The sequence below is a fragment of the Lupinus angustifolius genome, chromosome LG11 (genome assembly GCF_001865875.1).
Source record: "Lupinus angustifolius cultivar Tanjil chromosome LG11, LupAngTanjil_v1.0, whole genome shotgun sequence".
NCBI lineage: Eukaryota > Viridiplantae > Streptophyta > Magnoliopsida > Fabales > Fabaceae > Lupinus > Lupinus angustifolius.
Window position 1 is genome coordinate 3,711,151 of NC_032019.1, and position 21,277 is coordinate 3,732,427.

A 21,277-nucleotide genomic window follows, 5' to 3' on the forward strand; every position below is an offset into this window, starting at 1 on the left:
GTAAATAATTAATCATTTTTTCGATGTTCGTGACTGATTTTTTCAATAAATATCACTCGCAGCAATCGAACCATTGACCTTATGAATCTTGGGAATCTGGTAGAGTTTTACATAGTTAGACCAACATTTTATTGATTGCAGTGTTGTAAAAATTGATTCTTGTTGGCCGGCTCAACTGATAAATCGATCCGAATACCATACTCGTCAAAATCAGTTAAAACTGGTCATACGAGTCAACTTTCAATTGAGCTGTATTGGTCATACTGGCCGACTTTATTTAAAATTAATTTTTTAATAAAAATAAAAAATATTGATTTTTAACAACAATGTTAATATATTATATATGTATATTTAACTTCATCGATATGCAGTTTACCTAGTGAACCACGGTTAGATAGTCGGTACGGTATTAATAACACTGGTTCATTATACTGATTAATTAGTGTTTGTTATGCCTAGGGGGGCAAAAAAACTCGTACTCGTGTGTACCCGCAGGTAAAACCCGTACGGGCACGGGTACGGGTCGCAAACAGGTACTCGCGGGTTTTATAAATGGGGTTTTTAAAATATTTATAGTACGTACGGGCGGGTACATGTATTATGGTACTCGTGCCCGTGAGTACCGTTATTTATATGATTAATATATTATATTTAATTAAAATAAAAAGTACATTATTCTAACATTCATTACACTATGTACATTTTTCATTTTACTTTGTTTACATATTTTATTGAGTTTGCTAGTGAAACACCTACAAATATTATTACATGTGTAGAAACACACATGTTTTACAAAGAAAATATATAGTTTTTGTAAAGGAAATGAGAACAAAAAATCACACAAATAGAAAACACCAATAAATTTAACATTTTGCCAAATATTCAATCAAAAGGGATAAAAATAATTAAGTTTTATCTAACTTGAAACATAATAAAATAAAAAATAAAAAATTCATTTATAATAAAGGAAACTCGCAAGTACTCGTTGTACCGCAGGTACTCAGAAATACTCGCGAATACCTGCGCACGAGTACCCATACGTATATGGACAGATATGAGTAATGCTCTCCTATTTTAAAACGAGTAGCGGATAACTACTATCCGTGTCCGCATGTACATGTTGTCATCCTAGGCTTAGGATTAGATATTTAAATATAGGGGTCAAAGAAGAAAAAGTGAGAAATCCACGGTATGAAAAGGCACCTGTCTCATTCATGTTCCACTTTATAAAATAATATAAAAATTCCTAACATAAAAAAATTCCTGGAAAAATAATGTATAATTAATTCAAATCAAGTCAATCATAACCAGCTAAGATGAATTAAGCTCAACTCATCTCATTTCCATCTTCAGTTTTACAAATGTTTGGACAAATGATGAACTGGTTGTAAAGAAAGAGATTGAAGAAGGAGCATGACTATGTGAAAACATGTGACTGATATAACCATTTAAGTTGGTGTGGGATTCTTTCTATTTTGGCATTATGTATAGAATACAAAATAACTAAATTAGTATTGAAAAATTAAAATGTAACATTTCTCGAAATGTAAAAATATCCATTCTGAAGGTACACTTTTTCTTACCATAACCTTAATGCATTTGTAACTTTTTTTTCATTGGTAAAAGGTTAGAAAACTATGAACTTTTTGAATTTCTTTTTCAAAGAGGAAAAGAAAAGAAATTTAAATCCTCTATAATATTAATATTATATTGTGATATGTGTCAAAGATTTATTTTTAAATTTTAAATTATTTTGAATAAAAAATCTAAAATAAAATAGTTTCTTTTTTTCCTTTTTTTCAATATTGAACTCTTTAATATTAGACTTTCGAATACGGGATCCAAGAAAAGCATTAACAAACAAGGCAAAAGTACACCCAAAGCATTAGCATAAACAAACACATTGAAAAAGTATTTTGGCTCCTATCTATCAAGCAAGGGACCACGCAAATATTAGCATCAAATTAAGAAGAAAAAAACACAAGAATGTCTTTTTCTCACGCTATGTTTATATAAAAGAATGGCAATGACAACACATATTAGAAGTTTGCTTACGAAAATTACTTAAAGATGAAGTAGAATAGCAAACCAGAAACTAGAATTGTCACTCAGTTCCAAATTAAATTCGGGTTCAAAAAAGGAATGACAACTAGAGAATGAAGTGACATGCTAATATGTAAAACATCCAAACATACTCTTAGGTTACACCTTTTTCCGGGAGCCTTCGTTGTTGGGCTTTTTTCATTTTTTTTATAGGCAAATGAAATATTAGTATTTGCGGTTGAAACTCGAACTATCAACTTTATTATAACTTCATTTTTAAACATTTCACTCTAATTATATGACTAGCTTATGACTTTTATCGTGTTTCTTTTGTTAAACAAAAATATCTATTTTATTTTTCTGGTTGAGCATTACGTGCTTTGTTTGGTTTTACATTATATGTTATAGGGATGTAAGATTATTTTTTGCTGATACTGGGTGACTGCTTTTTCGACGAGTGTTCTTAACTTCTTATGTAGCTTTCAACTTTTATTTATGCAGTTTGCAGAAGTCTCTCTACAAATAAGTAACTTAAACTTCACTTGCTATTTTAAAATGTTACCCACTAACCCACGGTACAATAATTTGCCCCTACATAAGGAAATGCTAATTGTGAAGACTACTACCCTCCTTTACTCTCTCACTACCCACATTCTCACGTTTCCTATTTCTTAACTGTCCCCGACCTTCCTCTTTCTCTTTCTGCAATCACCTTCATTGATGAATTTTTTTTTTTTGTTATATATCGAAAGTCAAATTATAACACAAATAAATGAAATATATTTTTCATGTATATAGGTGTGTATAATTTGTAGGTAACCATGAGGAGTTGGGACGTATGGATTTGGCAACTAATAGGTTCTTGCTCTAGTATGCTCTAGTATTTCTAAATGTGAATAATGGGTATTTTATTTTTAAAATATAGCAAGTGAAGCATGCGATTGGTTGAATGGTGGACAGCCATCATCTGAGGACAATATTTATCAACTTTCTTCCCCCATAATTTTTTTGTTTCAATGTATCTAGCTAATCAAATTTCACAAAATAATATTAATTTTTTTAAATGAATCAAGTTTTTTAATTGGCTTGAGATATAAAATAAGACATAAATAAGAATATGTGATCCTCATCTCTCTTATGGAGAGTCCAATAAAAGAAATATTTTTTATTTTAAATTTTAATTTAAAAATAACTTAAATTATTACTATTAAAGATTAATTTGTAATGTATAATAATTTACATCTAATACTGAACTCTTTAATAATGGACTCTAATTTTTATCATGTATCATAATTCACATCTAATATCAAACTTTTTAATACTGGACACTCATAATTCACATTTAATATCAAACTCTTTAATATTCGGCACTCTAGTATGGTAAGGAATCTGAAATTAAAAGTAGGTATTTATGTAGTTATTGTATTGTGTGTCAAATATTGGTTAGCACAAAATTCACTATATTATTCATCAAATGATTGAAAAACAAAAATATAGAGAAAAATATGTATTATTGATAGTGTAATATTTTTTATATTTTCATTGTGATAATAAAGTATTTCCTCATACCAACACATAATTTATTTTCTTAAATTCATTCAGTGTTTGACATGTGTTTTATTTTTATTTTTAAAATGAAAACATCATGAAATAAAGGAAATAACGTGTCAAACACTGAGTGGATTTAAAGAGAGATAAGTTATTTCTTAGTGTCATAAGATACTTTATTCTCTTTCATTATATTATTCACTATTTATTTTTAATTATTTTTTACTCTTAAATAAAAATAATACAAATAAATAATAGTTGATATATGAATGTGTATACATAAATATTAAATTAAAAAATGCATTGTGATGTACTGCATTACTTAGAGCACTTACGGTCGTTGTTCTTAACAAAATAAGAACATTCTTATTATGTTCTTCGTTGTAGTGCTCTTATTCCTTGTGTTCTGTTTTTAAATAAGAACAACAATGGTTAAATAAGAACATTTCTTGTTAAGGAGAGAAGAGAAGAATAATGAAATTACACAATCCATGAATAAATACAAGCACATGCAAAAACATCAAAAAATCTAGAGTCATTACAAAAAATTAAAATTTTGCATAAACGAAAATTAAACAAAAATTGAAGAACCTCAATTTGTTTTCCTTGAACAAAAATTTCACTGATTGCATGAATGTCAACAACAAAATTATATTTTTTATTTATAATTGATCTCTAATGTTTGTAATAAATTATAAGAATTTTTAATTTATTAATAAATAAATAAGCTATTATTCTTAATATTTTCTATTTAAAGTATAAATGTGTGAGATATGTTGTGAGACCTTAATATGAATAAGAGTGATGTTTGTCATTGCAAGAAAAAATAAATGTTTTTATTTTATAAAGAGTTGTAAAAATTATAAAATAATGTATGAGATCAAATAAGAATGAAAATGTTGTTCTTAATTTTAAAATGTGTTGTCTAGTCCTTGTTTTTTTTTTCTTCAAGTCAAACAGACTATGGCAGTATTAGCCTTGCAATTACCATGCTTAAAACGAATCATTTTTTACTTTAAAAAAATGGGGCCATGTTTTTTTAAATATCGTATTAAATATTTTAAATTAATTTTCACATAAATAAAGTTAACAAATGATTTCATTGATATTAATAATGATTATTATCTCTTGTCTCTAAATACAATTAAAATGCTTTTCATTAATTCCATATATATTGATATCATTTTACAAGGAAAACTAAAGAAAAATATTTAGTAATAACCAAAAAAAAAAGAAAAATATTTACTGTTCGATTTCTAAAAGGAAATATATTGTATAGATTTAATGGTTATAGCTATGTAGTAGTGAGTTGTCACAATCTCATATTTTGTTCTTATCCAAAAAGGTTATAAAATTATAAAAGTTAGAATATAATTTGATTAAAATAATGTTATTTAATATTATTTGAAATTGAAGTGAAAAGCAATATAAAATATATGATAAAAAAGAGTAATAAATAAAAATTTAATTAAAAAATAAAATATAAATTGATATCATGTTTCTAAAATATAAAGAAATATGAAATAACATTGAAAAAATCGAATAATTAAAAGATTTGGAAAAAATAAAGTAGTATATATTTCTTTAATCTTGGTCATGTGGTACAATTAATCATTTTGAGGTATCTAGATATTCATTCAAGTAAGTGTCGTACCAAACATTAACTTTTGACAGCTTGTACAACATCTGAAAATCTTCCTAAACACACCTGTCTTTATTATTAGATTTGAAATAAAATTTTCAGCTAGTTTCAGACTTGGGCCATTATTGCACTGTGTAATCGGTACTTATGATCATACAAAGACAAAAAAAAATGCATCTAGAACATGATATTTTTAAGTAGAATAATTCTTAGATTTAATATGTATATAATAATATTGTAAGTGTTTTCTATACCAATACAAAATCATCCACCATTTATATTCTAATTATTATAGACTCTTAAACAAAAATAATACATAGTGATAATGAATGATGTACTCATAGCGTAGAAAACTTTAAACGAACCATCCATAAGTATTAAACTCTCATTTCTTTTACTATTAAAATAAGAGTTTTTTACATATTCAATATATTATCTACCATTTATTTTTAATTATCATTGACTTTTTAAAATAATTAATCTGTCTATAAATTTTTACATTTTCATTATAAAATATATTTAAATAAGTAAAACCATTATCTTCATCTGTGTATATATATGTATGGTACGAAACGGCAAAATTATGATAACGACTAGACAAAAAGCAGTGTGCAATTAACCTCGTTTCAATCATGTCCTTTTAATCCCATGAACACAACGGATAATTTCACTTAAAATTGGGCCCGTTTCACGAACACGTTATGTCTACGTGTATGTGCTCCGGCCCTAGCGAAGTAGCGATTAACCTAAAACGTGTGTTTATCTATCACGCTAATCTTCAATATAAAAAGGATCGGCGTTGGTGTGATTCTATGATTTCTTCACTTGTCCTCTTGCAGATCGTGTCGTTTCTACCATTTTCGTTCCAATTCAGGGCTTCTGTCCAAATTCAACCACTCACGATCTTATAGAGGTATATATATACTTACACCTTCATCTAGTCTTTTAATTTTGCTTAATTAATTTAATCCTTATCCTTATTTTATGTGATTTTCATTATGTTCTATTCTGTCTGGGTAGTTAATTGGGATCTCATTTCCTATCTCATGTTGGATTTGTTAATATTTAATGGAACTAAAAACATATATATATATATATACACGTGGTCGTAAATACTATGGATAAGAAGAAAATAAGATTTTAAAGATTTGTCAGTGATTGATTGAGTTGGATTTTAGAGGGGAATAAATGAAAATAGAAAACTTGAGAGTAATCTCATAGTGTATCATAAGTTTTTCATCTTTCTTCATTCCTCTCCAAAATTCAACTCTCAAATTAACTCTAAATATCTCTCATCACACGATATATAAAATTTAAATTAGAATTTTATATGAGAAATGTTGTAGTAATAGAAATTTCTAAGAGTGTGTTCCCATAAAATATAAGAGAGTCATGTCTGGCATCCTTGGTTGAATGCCAGCTCTATTTTCATTGTTGCCAGAAGAGAACCTTTTTGAACGCGGGACGCGTATATGTTCCCCTTCTTATATTTTCTGTATTTTCGGGACCAATTAAATTAATATTATTGTTAGTCATTCATACACAATTCTATTGGTATCATTTTGATTTTGTTGCAATAATAATTTAATCTCCAGTACATTTTAGATTTTACGGTATAATGGGGTTGTGTCTGGTATTGAATGGAATTACATTCTGGAATTGGCCAATGCATGAAATATCGATCAACACTTGTTTCATTCCACCTGTACACGTGTATGCTCAAGTTTTTTAACGTTAAATAATGAATACTCCGTACTGTCCTAATTATAACGTGTGTTTAATTATAGTACATGGATTGAAGAGAATAATTATTGCACAAATTTATTGTTTCTTAGCAAGAAATAAGAACGAAAAAAACATTAAATGCTAAATACAAATTATGAAACACCTTAGACAATGCTGAGCTTTTTGACTATTTCTTTTGTTGAATATACCTAAGTATTATGAGTCATGAACACTGTTACTTTTTTATAAGCTACTACAATACTAAATAATAATTTGAGTTTATCAATATCCTGGTTTGTTATTTTAAGCTAATTTGTGTCAAGAAGATTACTATCATTATCAACATATGGAATTACATTAGCGTACATTGGTCTCGCATATTTTCTTTTATTTTAACATTGCATATCTCAGTTATTTCTTATTTTATACACATTTTAAAAAGTATATAAAAAATCAAAAGAACATGGTATAGCATCATTAATTTAATCTTCAAGAACAATTCCATAATATATGTGCTCTTTTAGTTGTCTTTTCTGATGTGGGAATTTGAATTATTCACAGGCCCCTGAATGAATCAGGCTCTGATACGACTCCTGAAGCTACATGAAACTCAACCCTTGAAGTCACTATTCATATTAGCTGTCTCTGTTTGTATCCTAACAATCCTTTCTAAATTGCCACCACCACCTTCACGAAAACCTAGCTACTTGACCTTTTCTCCTTTCTACCTCTTTGTTCAACGTACGTGAAACCCTTATACAATGACACATCATCCTCGTCAATATCCCGTTATTTACCCTTTTAAATCTGCATCTTACATCGCAATTGTGATGGGAATATTAATCATATATTATGGTACGTTATGACTATAATTGCACCTTAGCTGACAGTGACCACAATTGAAAACTTTCTTATATATATTTCGTGGCCATTCCTTCTCAACATGCAAAACCAAACTCATTTTCTTGAAGCGGGTCTCAAAGACCCGTCTTCATTTTCTTCCAAAGAAGAATACCTATGTAAACTCTCACCCATCATGATCTCCAACATTACTACAAACAGTGATGACTACATTGGCAACGAGAGTTGCATCGATCTTCAAAACGAAAACGACATGGTTGATATCTGTGAAACATACAAAACCAACTGTGATAATAAGGCCAAGAAAAGTTGCAAGAAGAATGAAAAGAGAGTGTTCCCTCCTCCTATGCCATTGTTAGCTCGCACGGAGAACCTGGCTTGCCACATGCCATGGGTGTTAAAGAGATACTATACAACTGAAGGAAGGTTGATTTTGAAGGAGGAAAAGGTGAAGCATCATGAGTACTTTCGAGCACACAGAGAAAATGGTCGACTCACTCTACAACTTGTTCCTCATGATGATCATGATGAAGATGAGGAAGAGGATGAAGATGAAGATGAGGAAGAGTTCTTTGGGACCAGTGAGGTAGAAGTTTCAGCTACTAATTCAGCTTCACGTGAAGATACTCATGTTCATCAGAGTAACATTACTAATAATAGGTTTGCAGATGTTGAAGAAAATAAGAGCAGCAATATTGTTGTGAGTGGTGAATTCTTAGAGACCAGGAGTGAGGTAAATGCTGCAGCTTCTAGTCCAGATGAAGAGATTAATGATCAGACTATATTCATAACTAATACTAATAGGTTTGTTGAAGAAGAAGACAGGGTCAATATTCCTGCAGAAAGTGACAATGTAGTAGGTGGTGCCAATGGTGGACTAAATTGTTTGAATTGCAGTAGTGTGAATTCAGCTTCATCGGGTATTTTTGGGGTGTCTGTGCATCCAATTAGAATTATTCATGGTTGATTGCTTGATTAATCAAGTGAACCTCTTTTAATTTTGTCATATTTAGTTACCCTTTCAACAAGTTTAAATTTGAGATAGTTTTTGTCCCCGAGTTGTGTGGGTTTCAAGAAGTTGAAAATTTTAAAAAATTGATAATTCAAATTTTATTGGTTTAGTTTAAATTTACACTCTTTCCAATTTTATCACCATTCTCATCTTAGTATCCTTTACAACCAAACTTATTTTCGTCTTCAAACTCATCTTCTTCCACCAAAATCAAACCTACAAACCAAATATTACAAACTGTGTGTGCCAAATAAACAATTAAATAGTAAAGATGAATGTGGGTGATAAGTATAAAATTATCCATCCATTTATATAAATCCATTAAATTATAATTAAAGTTATCAAATTCATTCAAATTTAAACTTAGTAGATACATTTCTATCTATTCATGACTTCATTTTAACAAATTGGATGAATTGATTTGATTTTTGTTTTTTTTAAATGGGAACTAAAAAAGAGTTTTTGACTATTTTAAAAAGTACTTGTAGAAGAGTGTTTTTTTGAAGTTAAAAAGACATTTTTTCCAATATCTCTTACAAGAATGCATTTAATATGCATATAAATTTTTTAACAAATATTTAGATATAATATGTATTTAAAAAAAAAAATTAATATTATCGACTTCTGTATGTCCAACCATTAATTTCACCACCAAGCAAATGACAATAAGAAATTACAATAATATTTTAAAAAAATAAAAGCAAAGGCATTTTGTGAATAATTATTTTTGGATTGATTGAATATTTATCCTTCTAGTAATATATATGTTCATGAATATTCATCTAAATTATATGCTCATAAATATTTATTCGATAAAATGAATGATTTTGAAGTTCATCCCTTATTAAAATTATTCATTGAATATTTACTAACTTCAATAGATGAATTTAGATGATATTTAGTTTCCCAGATTTAGAGCATGAATCACCAATGCAAAAAAAACGACAAAAGAAATCAGGCCACTATGAAGTCATGAACACTCATCTATCACTTTTGTCAGATGCTGCATACTCAATGTGTCAGGTCTTCTTCAAATGGGCCTTGCGATTTGGAACCTTCAATAGTGGATTGAAGGAATTATCGATTTGGTGATACAAGTGAAATGTAGGGCTAAAGAGGTTTGGTGGGGTCATAAGAGAGAAACGTGATTTATTTTTGAAATTTTAAAATAAACTAAGTTAATGTTCAAAATTACCTCTCACATACTCACATTTTTTATTATCTTAGACATAATTTAAATATAATTTTTTTATTATCATTTTATGATTTTGAGATGGAAACTTAATTACTACTACGTTATCTATAACAACAAGCCAACAAGTTTTTTTGAGTGAGATCATGGATGGTTTTTTGTTGAAATTTTGATTATTTATATATATATATATATATATATATATATATGAGATGAAAATTGAAGGGGCAATGTAACCTTTGTGTTCGACAAGAAGAAACAAATAAATAGTGTCTCCATTTGTTTCATGGGAAGTAAAGTAATTCTATTAATGGGCATAAGGAGTACACAACTCATATACATTCAGATAGGCTTAAATCAAAGCTTGATGAAGGACCGATAATCATACAAGACAAATGGTCTAAATAACATTTAGCAAAACTGGATGTGGAAGATCCTAACTTTGCCGAAAATTATCTCAAATACCGCATCAATGAAGTATTATTATTAATAGTTTCAATGGTTGGAATCTGATATCTGAGAATATTTTGTGTCTTGTTGCTTGAAAAGCCAGGAAAAACACCTAGTTGATGAACCCTTTGCGATTTTATGAATCTTGTTGTTGTTGGTCTTTCCATTTCCATGTACTTCTTCTTGTGCTATCTTCATTTCTTCCTTATACATCTTTCCCATCATGTATGCTTGAATTAGATCTATCCTTTCCATGGCTAGCAATAACGTGCAAGTTTTCTTAGAGGTAGTGATTGGAAGAAAGATGTGTTTGATTATATATATATAGAGAGAGTTGATTTGGCTTGGAGAACCAAGCAAAGAAAGGTGTAGAGTATTTAAAGGGGTGGCATATGTGCGTTCGTTTTGATAGTTGGTTGAGTCGGTTGATCAAATATACAAATCAATTGGATTAAGTTACTTCTAAAGTAAAACTTCACACTATATATAGCGTTACGTTGGTTTAATTTTTATGGTGAAGAGTTGTGATCTCTTTACTCTTTAAGGGCCAACCCTACAACCATATAGTTTAACTGAAATGTAGAATCGAACAACTGACTCAACTAACTATCTCTTTTAGCTGACATATGTTACATTACTCATTTTGGAATCTAAATACTAAAACTTAAATATTATCAATGTTTATAAATAAAAATAATTCCACACTCTTAGCTTTCAACTAATTAAAATAATAAAATAAAATTAATATGTATCATAATGTCACTCCTTAGACTTAACACTAATATAAAAATATTAGTTACACACTGTATTATCCCATCATTTATATAGATTTATAAACAAAGTGAAAGGACTTTGTAGTTTTTGTGTGGCCACTTTTCATCTTTTTGACAATGGTTAGTAGATTGGAATTAATTAAAATGACTATATATTATTTGAATTTGATTTATTTCTTCATGAATTTATATCATTGTATATTCCACAGATTATTTAACCTTTGACCTATGGTCATATAGGTCATAATGAAATTATAAATAATCATTCTATTAGAAATTTTCTTGAAAAAGACAATAAAAATAATACATTTCATTAAAACAAAACTACAACCTCATTATACATACAATTAATCTTAACCCATGTGATGAAGTTGAGCTCCAAGAACATCAAAACATACAAGGTTCTCAATAAGTAAATTACAATAGTTTAAAAACATGCATCTCATTAGCTAGCCATATGATTTTTATGAATTTGATTCGACATTCCAATATACTCTTTTTCACTATTTTTGATCTTATCAGCTTTCCAATGCTTCTTAGAAATCCAAAAGAAACATCCACTTGATCTTTTGGCCTTGGAACTAGTGATTCCTGACTTCGTTCTTCTTCCTTCCTCATTCTTCAATTTTTTCTTGTAATGATTCCGTAACACATATGCTTCAGCAATATCAATTCCTGACATTTTCTTTGTGTGCACAATGCAGCTAGAAAAATGTTGTCTGATTTTTGGAGTTGATAATTGACAATTGATTTAATTTGATTTATAGGCATGTTTTATTGGATTGACTTGGCCAACAAGGAAAATATTAGCAATATATTAATGAGACGTGTGTATCTTGAGTTTGACTATTATTTATCTACTTTGAGGAGGCTTGAAAATATTTGGGGTCACTATCATATGTTAGCTTTTGACTCGTGCTGACCAAGAAATTTATGAGCTTCCAAGAATGTTTGGGGGAAGGGGGAAATGGGATTTGTGATCATGTTGTTTTTAGAGAGAAAGAAAATTTAGGGAGAAAATTTATTATAATAAAGAGAGAGGGTTTTACTTTTTTATTTTTTAAAATTTAAAAGCTTCCTTCACTAAACAATATAAGTTTGATTCATTTCATCAACACTGTGTGACCTTTTGCGTTTGCCTCAAGGTAACTAAAATGTCTTGATTTTGAATTGGCCAAAAGTTCATTATTTTTTTAAGCTTGAGTCAAATGGAATCTGATAGGCACATGATTCTCATTCTAGTTATCTTCATTTGTGCATTACTTTCCAAAGGCGGCCAACTCAGGTGCAATGTATCTATATTCTTTTTTAGAGTAAGGTACAGGGAAGTGTTATAAAAATGAAAAAAAAAACTAGTAATATTATTGTCATTTACAATGATATGACATTTTTATCCTAAAAGTTGCAAAAAAAAAAAAATTATAGTATAAGTAATTATTCTCTTTTTAGAATAGATATCATTTGTCTCACTTTTGGTAAGTTAAAATGAAGTGATGTGAAAAAACAAAAAAAATGTAATTACAACTTCATCATTTTATTTTATTTAGATTTATAATGATATTTTTGTTCTTAAAACTAAGAATAAAATAAGGATTATCCTCTCTAATATTGGTGAGGATAGGATCCATGCCCACTTTTAATATCACATATGTATATCAATCTAATTAAAATGTGATACTTAATTAAAATTAAAAATCATAAAAATATAAAATAATTTTTTTATATTAATTAATAGAGTGTGATTGATTTGGAACATAAAAACAAAAACTTTTTAGAACCTATAATTCTAGTTTTTCATCTTATAGCTTGTTGAATCATATTATAATAATATATAATCCGATTGATGTTTTTTCGTTTGTAACTCAAAATCTATTCTATTCCATCTACTCTAAGATACTCTCCACCAAATTTATTTATATTTTTATAAAGATGCTTATTATTTTTTCTATTTGTCTATATTAAGAAATTTGGATGTATCTATTTTTATTATTATCATTGAAATTATCTATCAACGAGCAATAATAAGTAAATATTAGATTGTTACCTTCTAGTATTTAAATTATCAAGAAAAGTAACTATTTTTATTAGTACGCTGAATTAGTAGAAAGTGTCTTAATATTATGAGGACAATATAAAATATTCTTAAAGAATCATAAAATAGGTAAGAATTTAATTAATCCGCATGTTTTGTTCATATTATCAAATAAACCTTCCTCGATCAACATATAATTAATAAGTTCGTAGGAACTATTTTACTTTATCCAACTATTGCTTGGCACCTCTATGGAGGATATAACTAATAAATTATAAGTTCACTCTTATAACTATCTATGCCATAAAATCATTGATCAATTAAGAGAGAAAATGTTTGAAAATTAGAAAGAAAAAAATTAACTCACTTTATAAGATCTGGATGTCCAATATTGAATAGAGATAACTACATGTGACAGAAAATAATATCCAACAATTCAAATTTTAAGTTATTTAGAAATATAATATTTTAAATAATCAAATCATTATTTCTCTTATAATTCTGGTACCAGAGCTTAATCCGACTATCTATACTTATTAATATCTTAGAATAATTAGACAAAGAAAATGTCATCTAATATCTTAGAAAACAGATTTATTCCTCATCAATTACTTTAGATTATAAATAATGGCATCCTCCAAAATTTCCCATATGTCCTACTTCAAACATGGAAGAATGGTGAATGATTATCAGTGAAGGAGTTAGGAAGGACCATAGACTCTCAACAATCTATAACATCCTAACAAAACATTTGACATAAAGGGGAAATGGAGAGAAAGATGGTCCAATGATTCCAAGTAGTTGTTCCTTATTGCATAACCATCTAAACTGTGATTTATGAATAGAAACGCTTTTTCTTGAACTGGGTAATTAATCACTTTTTTATATTACAACTTACTGATTTGGGTCATTCATTTTACCCACAGAATACATAGTATTTGAAAAAATAGGAGCAAGGGCTCTTGAAGCTAACAAAGCCACAAAGTAGTACAAATAAATAACCAATTTAATCAAGTATTGGTAGCTTCATTTTCATTGGTGTCTGATATTCGAGAATTTTTTCTGCCTTGCTGCTTAGAAAGCCATGAGAAGCACCCACTTGAAGAACCCTTTGTAGTTGTATGAATATTCGGAATATTCTTCATGTTGGTTCTTCCTTCCCCTTGCACTTCTTGTTGTGCTATCTTCTTCATTTTCTCCCTATATATCTTTCCCATAACATATGTTTCAGCGAGACCAGACCCTATTGTTGCCATGATCAATATTAATATTCAAGTTTCTTTGACAAGAGAGAAAAGGTGAGGTTGGTTTATATATATATATATATATATATATATATATATATCTCTCATATTTGGCTTGGGGAACACGCAGTGAATTGACCTTTTGTGTCTCAAAATATTGGGAAGTTCGTGGAGGATAAGATTTTGGCTTTGACTTGGTAATTGGCAAGTTTAATTATGTCATTGCAGACGCCATAAGGCGGCTAATAAACAAAATAATAATGGATTTGACCGAGACATACATCATCTAACATTAAACAGAGCCTAGATATTTGGCCAACTTGTTTGCCTCATTGCAAACCTCCAAGGGCTGGGTTTATTAAAATCGAGCTTTTTAACTCCATTCGACCTAACTATATTAAAATCAAGTTGGAACTGGATTATTCAATTGGATTTGGCTATTTTTATTTTCTTCCTTTATTCATATTTTTTGGCATCTTTGTCTTGATAATAAGTATCATAGAGTATATACATATATCTATCTATCTATTAACAATATAATAAAAAAACTTTTTCATAGAGTATATACATATATCTATCCATATGTCATATTCTTCTTACATTTTTTTCCTTCATGGCACATGTCACCTTCTCCTCACATTTTCCCCTCCTAAAATGTTATTATTATAATAATAACTCTTCATGCTACATGTCACATTTTCCTCACATTTTTTGTCATTAACTATGCGAATGCATGAGTAACATGTGTTTTCTTAGTAATGTGAATGTACAGATAACATGTGTGTTTTTAGCCATGCGAATGTATGAGTCACATGTGTTCTTAACAATACAAATTTACTAGTGACATGTGTTTCTTACCCATATAAATGTATATATAATATGTGTTATTAATCTTGCAGCAAAGAAGTATTGCCCCAATGGGTAACTTGCTAGTTAATAATAAAAAATTGAGTCCACTTTTATAAAATATGGTCTAATAGAGTAAGCTTGTTAAGAAAATTATAATCAAATGTTATATATATATATATAATTTTAAAAATATTTATAGGATGTGATGTAATTCCTTCCTTAATAAAAGTATGTTTAGATGTAGTGCATGAAGTTCTGTTTGTAGACGCTGTGAATCTTCCTTATGAAACGGGTTTTGGTGATTCTGCAGTATCTATAGCCGCTTTACACTATTTAAGCACTGAAAGTAGAAGGGTAAAAGCAATAGAAGAGTTAGTCCAAATTGTTAAAAAAGGGTGGCCTAGTTCTGAATACAATTTGGGCCGTTGAACAAGAGGATAACTTTCACAAAAACATGGCAAGGATGAGTGGATATGTATACTTTAAACTTTGTTTTTGGGCTAGGATTTTCAAACCTTTCGGGCTGCTTCATTTTCACCTTCTCATCCAACTCACTTATTAGGAATCTTGTTTTAAATATTGACTTCATAAATAACAAATTCAAACAATACTTACTACAAGTGCATATGTATGAAGACTTCAATTCATTTTTTCCATATACTCTTAGCAACTAGTCTTCTTTGAGACCTAATAGTATTTTGAAATTATATAGATCAATTCTTATAATATTTTATTCATTTTTTTGAACTACAGTTCAAAATAGCATAGTATTTATTCATGTATGTACGGAACCGTTAGTCATCTCACTTTCAAACATTTTCTTTGGGTGTACCGGAATTGAGTTAAATGTATCTTTTGAAAAATTGTATCCCCCATACTCTCAATTATTGCATTCACGAGACATGTGTTATTGAATTTAATACAAACCTATATGGTTTGCTATTTTAGTTTAGCATATTCCTATGCTTTGAATTCCCCTCAAATTAACACTGTTTCTCGTTTGGGTTCAAGAGCCCTTTGCTTATTGCTTTGAGTTTAAACCTCCAAACTTTAAATAGAGTTGAGCATTCGTATGAGGTTATTTTATGCACTTTTTTATAAGTAAAATATTTTATTAAGGAAAATTAAATGTACATGGAAGAAACCAATACCACAGAACAGTATCTAGTGAAATTATTTATGAACGTTACACCTATAGTAAGCCAGCCAAACCATGAATGCAATGTAAATTAATTTAATTAATGTTTAATATCTTAGAACATCTTTCATTTTAAAAAATGCAAAATTACTTAATCATAGAAAGCTGATCAATTAAATTGAAGATTAGTGAATCATTTTATGGAATTACAAACCCAAAATCTACAGAAATTCAAATCCCTATATTGTATATTGAAGTGATATAAAAACCATTTTTTTTTGTTTTTTCATGAAGAAAAAAATAAGTAAGTAGTCATTTTAGTCAGTACCAATATTTTTAGACTCACAACCAGGGGAAAAGTTCAACATTATACTATTAGTGATAATGGAGGTAGGGGATGATAGTGATTTTATGTACATTATACTACTACATGATACTGTATGATATGTACAATATTACATTCAACACTACATCATATTAAAAATGTATTATCGTATCAGATCTTAAGCTATGATGCTTTGTAATATCATGCACTCAAACTTGCCTTTAGTTGAATATATAATCATAGATAACGGCGCCAGTGAGAGTTATATTGAATTTTTGAGTTTGTAAATTACGGGTTGAGCTGAGGAAAAATCTGTTTACACTTTCATTTAATTTAATTATATATTGAAACAAAGATTTTATTTTGACAACATGGACATATATATTTTTACTAGTGAGTTAATGAATAAGGTAAAAGTGAGTAGCAAGATTTAAAACAACATATGTACCTAAAAATATATTTAAAACAACATGTACCAGTAAATTAATTACTAACCAATAACTCTTCTACTTGTTTTTTGTTTCTCTATTAATGATAAGGTGGATGAAAATAATTGTACTGCGGATTTATTACTTTTTAATAAGGAAGACACGTCGCTATGCCATGATAGATTGATAGTAATGTTGTGTCTTGTGTGTCCCATTTTTAATAAATTAAACTCACCTATTTTTAATATAAATAAACTCTTATTGAGTAAGTTAAAAAGAAAATTATATAATCATATATCTTCTTTATATAAGGCATTAGAAAAACCTTTCTCCTCTATTAACCAAACCATTCACTGTCAATTTCAAAAGTACTCCTCAGCTGAGTGGTTCTTTTATGTTTCCCACTGCACTTTTGAAAAAAACAGACACTTGCCCAGTTGGCCAACATTTCAATGCTAGTAACTAGTAATTAACTTGACAGATGGGCGTTGAGTTATAGACATTTTATAATTTTATAAATGTTCACATGTGGGTGATGATTTGTATCACCTTTATGACAAGTTTATAGAAAAAAAAAAGTATAATATAAAGTGTACAAGTTTGATATATTTTCATTGTATTATTTATCATCATTGATATTTTAAAAGAATAATATAAATAAATGATAAATGAAGAATTATTTGTGTATAAAATTTTATAATAATGTATAAATATTATTCTGGTTTTCTAATTGCTTCTTTTCTAATTGTTCCTGTATTATCCAGCTAACCCAAGCCACACATTAATGACTATGTTGTTAAGCTTAAATGCAGTTCTGAACGGTAGATGAAACAGCTGTCTTTCAAACATAATTCCCTGCTATCAGACAGCTTCAATATTTACTAAGCTACAGAGACAAGGATATGCACATTACCAATAAAATTGTAGGAGTTTCAACCATCTTTATCAACAGAGTAAAAATAATATACATCTATATATTAAAAAATAACGTGTTTAATATATTTTGAAGTGTGAAGTGTTTAGACTTGATTTTACATTACAGTGGAAATCCACTCATTTGAAAATTGAAAATTAAAAATTAAAAATTAAGTTTTTTAAATTTACTCTTTATTAGCTTATTAATTTTATATTATATTATTTTTGTCTTTCATAAATAATTTAATATTGGTAGGAATGAGAGAAATCTACTTACTTCAAGATAAAAAATTAAACTTATTTCACTTGTTAACTAAGAAATTCAATGATTTATATATACTTACTCATAAAAATACTTGTGTGGAGACAAAACTATGTGGAGACAAGATCTTGACAACACATTAATATTTTAATTCTAATTAAATTTAATCTTAAACGATAGCATCAAAAACCATAAAATGTATTTGTCTTCAAATATGATGTGTTACATGCATCTTCATGCAAGTTTGTCTCACTCACTAATTCAAACCCTTTAATTCTCTAGAATTAATGGTTAAGATATGAAATAAATTTGAAAACATACTCTTGGAATAAATAGATCTTCTCTCTCGTAAAATAGTACTAATTGTCACTGTTAATAAAATTAGTTATTTTTTATTTTTTTGAAGTATTATAAAATTACAATATTATCATTTTATCTAATATTGCTCAATAATTAATAGTCTAATTCTCAATAACAACATAAGGTAGATATATTAAAAAACTATTAATAGGACCGAAGAAGAAATAATAAATATCACATAAAATATAGAGTATCTTATATAAAAATGATTGCTTCAAATTTAATGCCTGAAAAGGCTATACCGAACAGTTTGCAGAAATCACATGCTTGTGGGAACAAAAACAAGAGAAGTAGCAACAGGGATTTTACTTGGAGTCATATCGACCAAGTGTTTACTATATATTATGTGCAATTTTTTATATATTTAATGTTATAATAATTGTTCAAAACTACTCTAACAAAAGTACAAAACACGTTTGGACGGATAGCTAAAATATTAGAATGTTAGTTAGCAAATGTCGCTTTAGTTGAGAAAAATATTTATATCAGTATAAATATCTTTAACATTATCTCACTGCAATTATCACCATTAAAATTTAATAATTATTGACTTTTATATATAAGTAATAATATAAATGAGTGGTGTGATAATATATTGAGGGTATATAAATTTTGATATTGATATACTCTTACTTATTTACAAGAGAAAAAGATGCATAATAAATAGTGTATGAAATTTTTATACTATAACTGGATCATCCATCTTTTGTATTTAATTATAATTAACTTTTAAATAAAAGTAATACAAATAAATATGAATGATATATCAATTACGTATAAATCTTTATGGTGTATTGATATTACTATCTCGTTCAATGTATAAAGTAATGAAGAGATTAAGTTGAGTTCTTCATTTCTACTCATAAACTCTGGGGGAGCTACTATTAAGGAAGTTTAAGTGTAATATTTAGCTAATTAAAATATTGCGTTCTTCATAAAAATAAAGGTGTATGCAATTTCGTTTAGATTGATTTTGATGCAAAAAGTTAACTTGTCCTAATAAGAAAATCACTTCAATTTTTTTTTCTTATATTGCAATAACAGCGAAAATCTCATTCAAAAATTACTTTACTTGAAAAAGTGATCTTCATATAGTAACACTTAAAATTAGTGTTGTTCAAACTGTTTCATACTGGCCCGATTCATTGAACAGTAAATTGGTTTCAATATTAGTATGATACAAAATTTATATCAGTCATGCAATTATATCGGTCAAAACTAACCATACCGGCCGGTTTTCAATTGAACTGTACTAATCAAACCGGCCAATTTTTATTTAAAATTATTTTTTTAATGAAAATAAAAAGAATATTGATCTTCAACGTTAATGTTAATATATTATATACGTATATCTAATTTCGTGGTTTAATTAGTGAACCATAAGTTGAATCGTTATACCACTATATCAGTACCTTAACTAGTTTGATGATCAATACAGTATTAATAACACTGTCTAAAATAGTGTAGCAACAAGAACGATGAATACGGATATTTTTGGATTTATTTATGTTATTTGTTTGAAGAGTCAATAATAATTAAACACGACTAATATGATATTAGTGTATAAAACTCATATAATGAGGGTTTGTATTTTCTCTAAAAATATTAATTTTCATAAGTATAGGCACAGTGTTCTACGAAACTTCATTAATAATCCTCTAACTAAACATGAGGATAGCTATGTCCACTTATGGTTCCAAAGTTCTGAGAAGTTCGGCCTCAATCTCAATATATAAATGAGTTTAACAATAGGATGTCTTAATAATAGTATAAAAATTTATATATAATTAATACATTATTTACATGTTTTTGTTTAAAAGTTAATGATAATTAAATATGAACATTGAAAGATGTAGTAACAATATATCTCTTTTTATACTATCAACAAACTATATGTTATTTTAATATATGAATTTTATGATACTTTTATAAGTGATTTTTTTATTTATTAGACAATGCACAGTCATTTGACATGGTAATGAAAAAAATCTTATAGCATTTTAATCAGCTTCAAAAGAAACTCCCTGAAAAAGAATATTTTCTTCCAAATTACGGATGAAGTATTAAGAAGTATCCTATAATATTCATAATACAATGTTAATATATTATTCACCAAACAATACCATCTTGTAGTTAAAAACGTTTTCTTTTTTTCTTTTATATGAATTTTATGATACTTTTATAAGTGATTTTTTTATTAATTAGACAATGCACAATCATTAATCAACTTCAAAAAAAACTGAATGAAAAAGAATATTTTCATCCAAATTAGGAATGATATATTAGGAAGTGTCATATAATATTCATATAGTTAATATATCATTTACCAAACAATTCTTTCTTTTAGTTAAAAATGTTTTCTTTTTCTGTTATATGAATTTTATGATACTTTATAAGTGATTTCTTTTATTAATTAGACAATGCACAATCATTTGACATGGTAACGAAAAAAATCTTATAGCATTTTAATCAACTTAA

General features: G+C 27.9%; 1 protein-coding gene across 2 annotated transcripts; it reads left to right on the forward strand.

Moving 5' to 3' along the window:
- On the forward strand, positions 5,887-8,912 carry LOC109359540. 2 transcript variants are annotated; one of them, XM_019604246.1, is made up of 3 exons: positions 5,887-5,986; positions 6,073-6,146; positions 7,520-8,912. In XM_019604246.1, exon 3 carries the CDS (start codon positions 7,902-7,904, stop codon positions 8,784-8,786), a length of 885 nt encoding a protein of 294 aa, XP_019459791.1. In that variant the 5' UTR covers positions 5,887-5,986; positions 6,073-6,146; positions 7,520-7,901; the 3' UTR covers positions 8,787-8,912. The 2 variants fall into 2 exon arrangements, with proteins under 2 accessions (XP_019459791.1, XP_019459790.1); XM_019604245.1 differs by lacking the exon at positions 5,887-5,986 and having other exon boundaries at positions 6,003-6,146.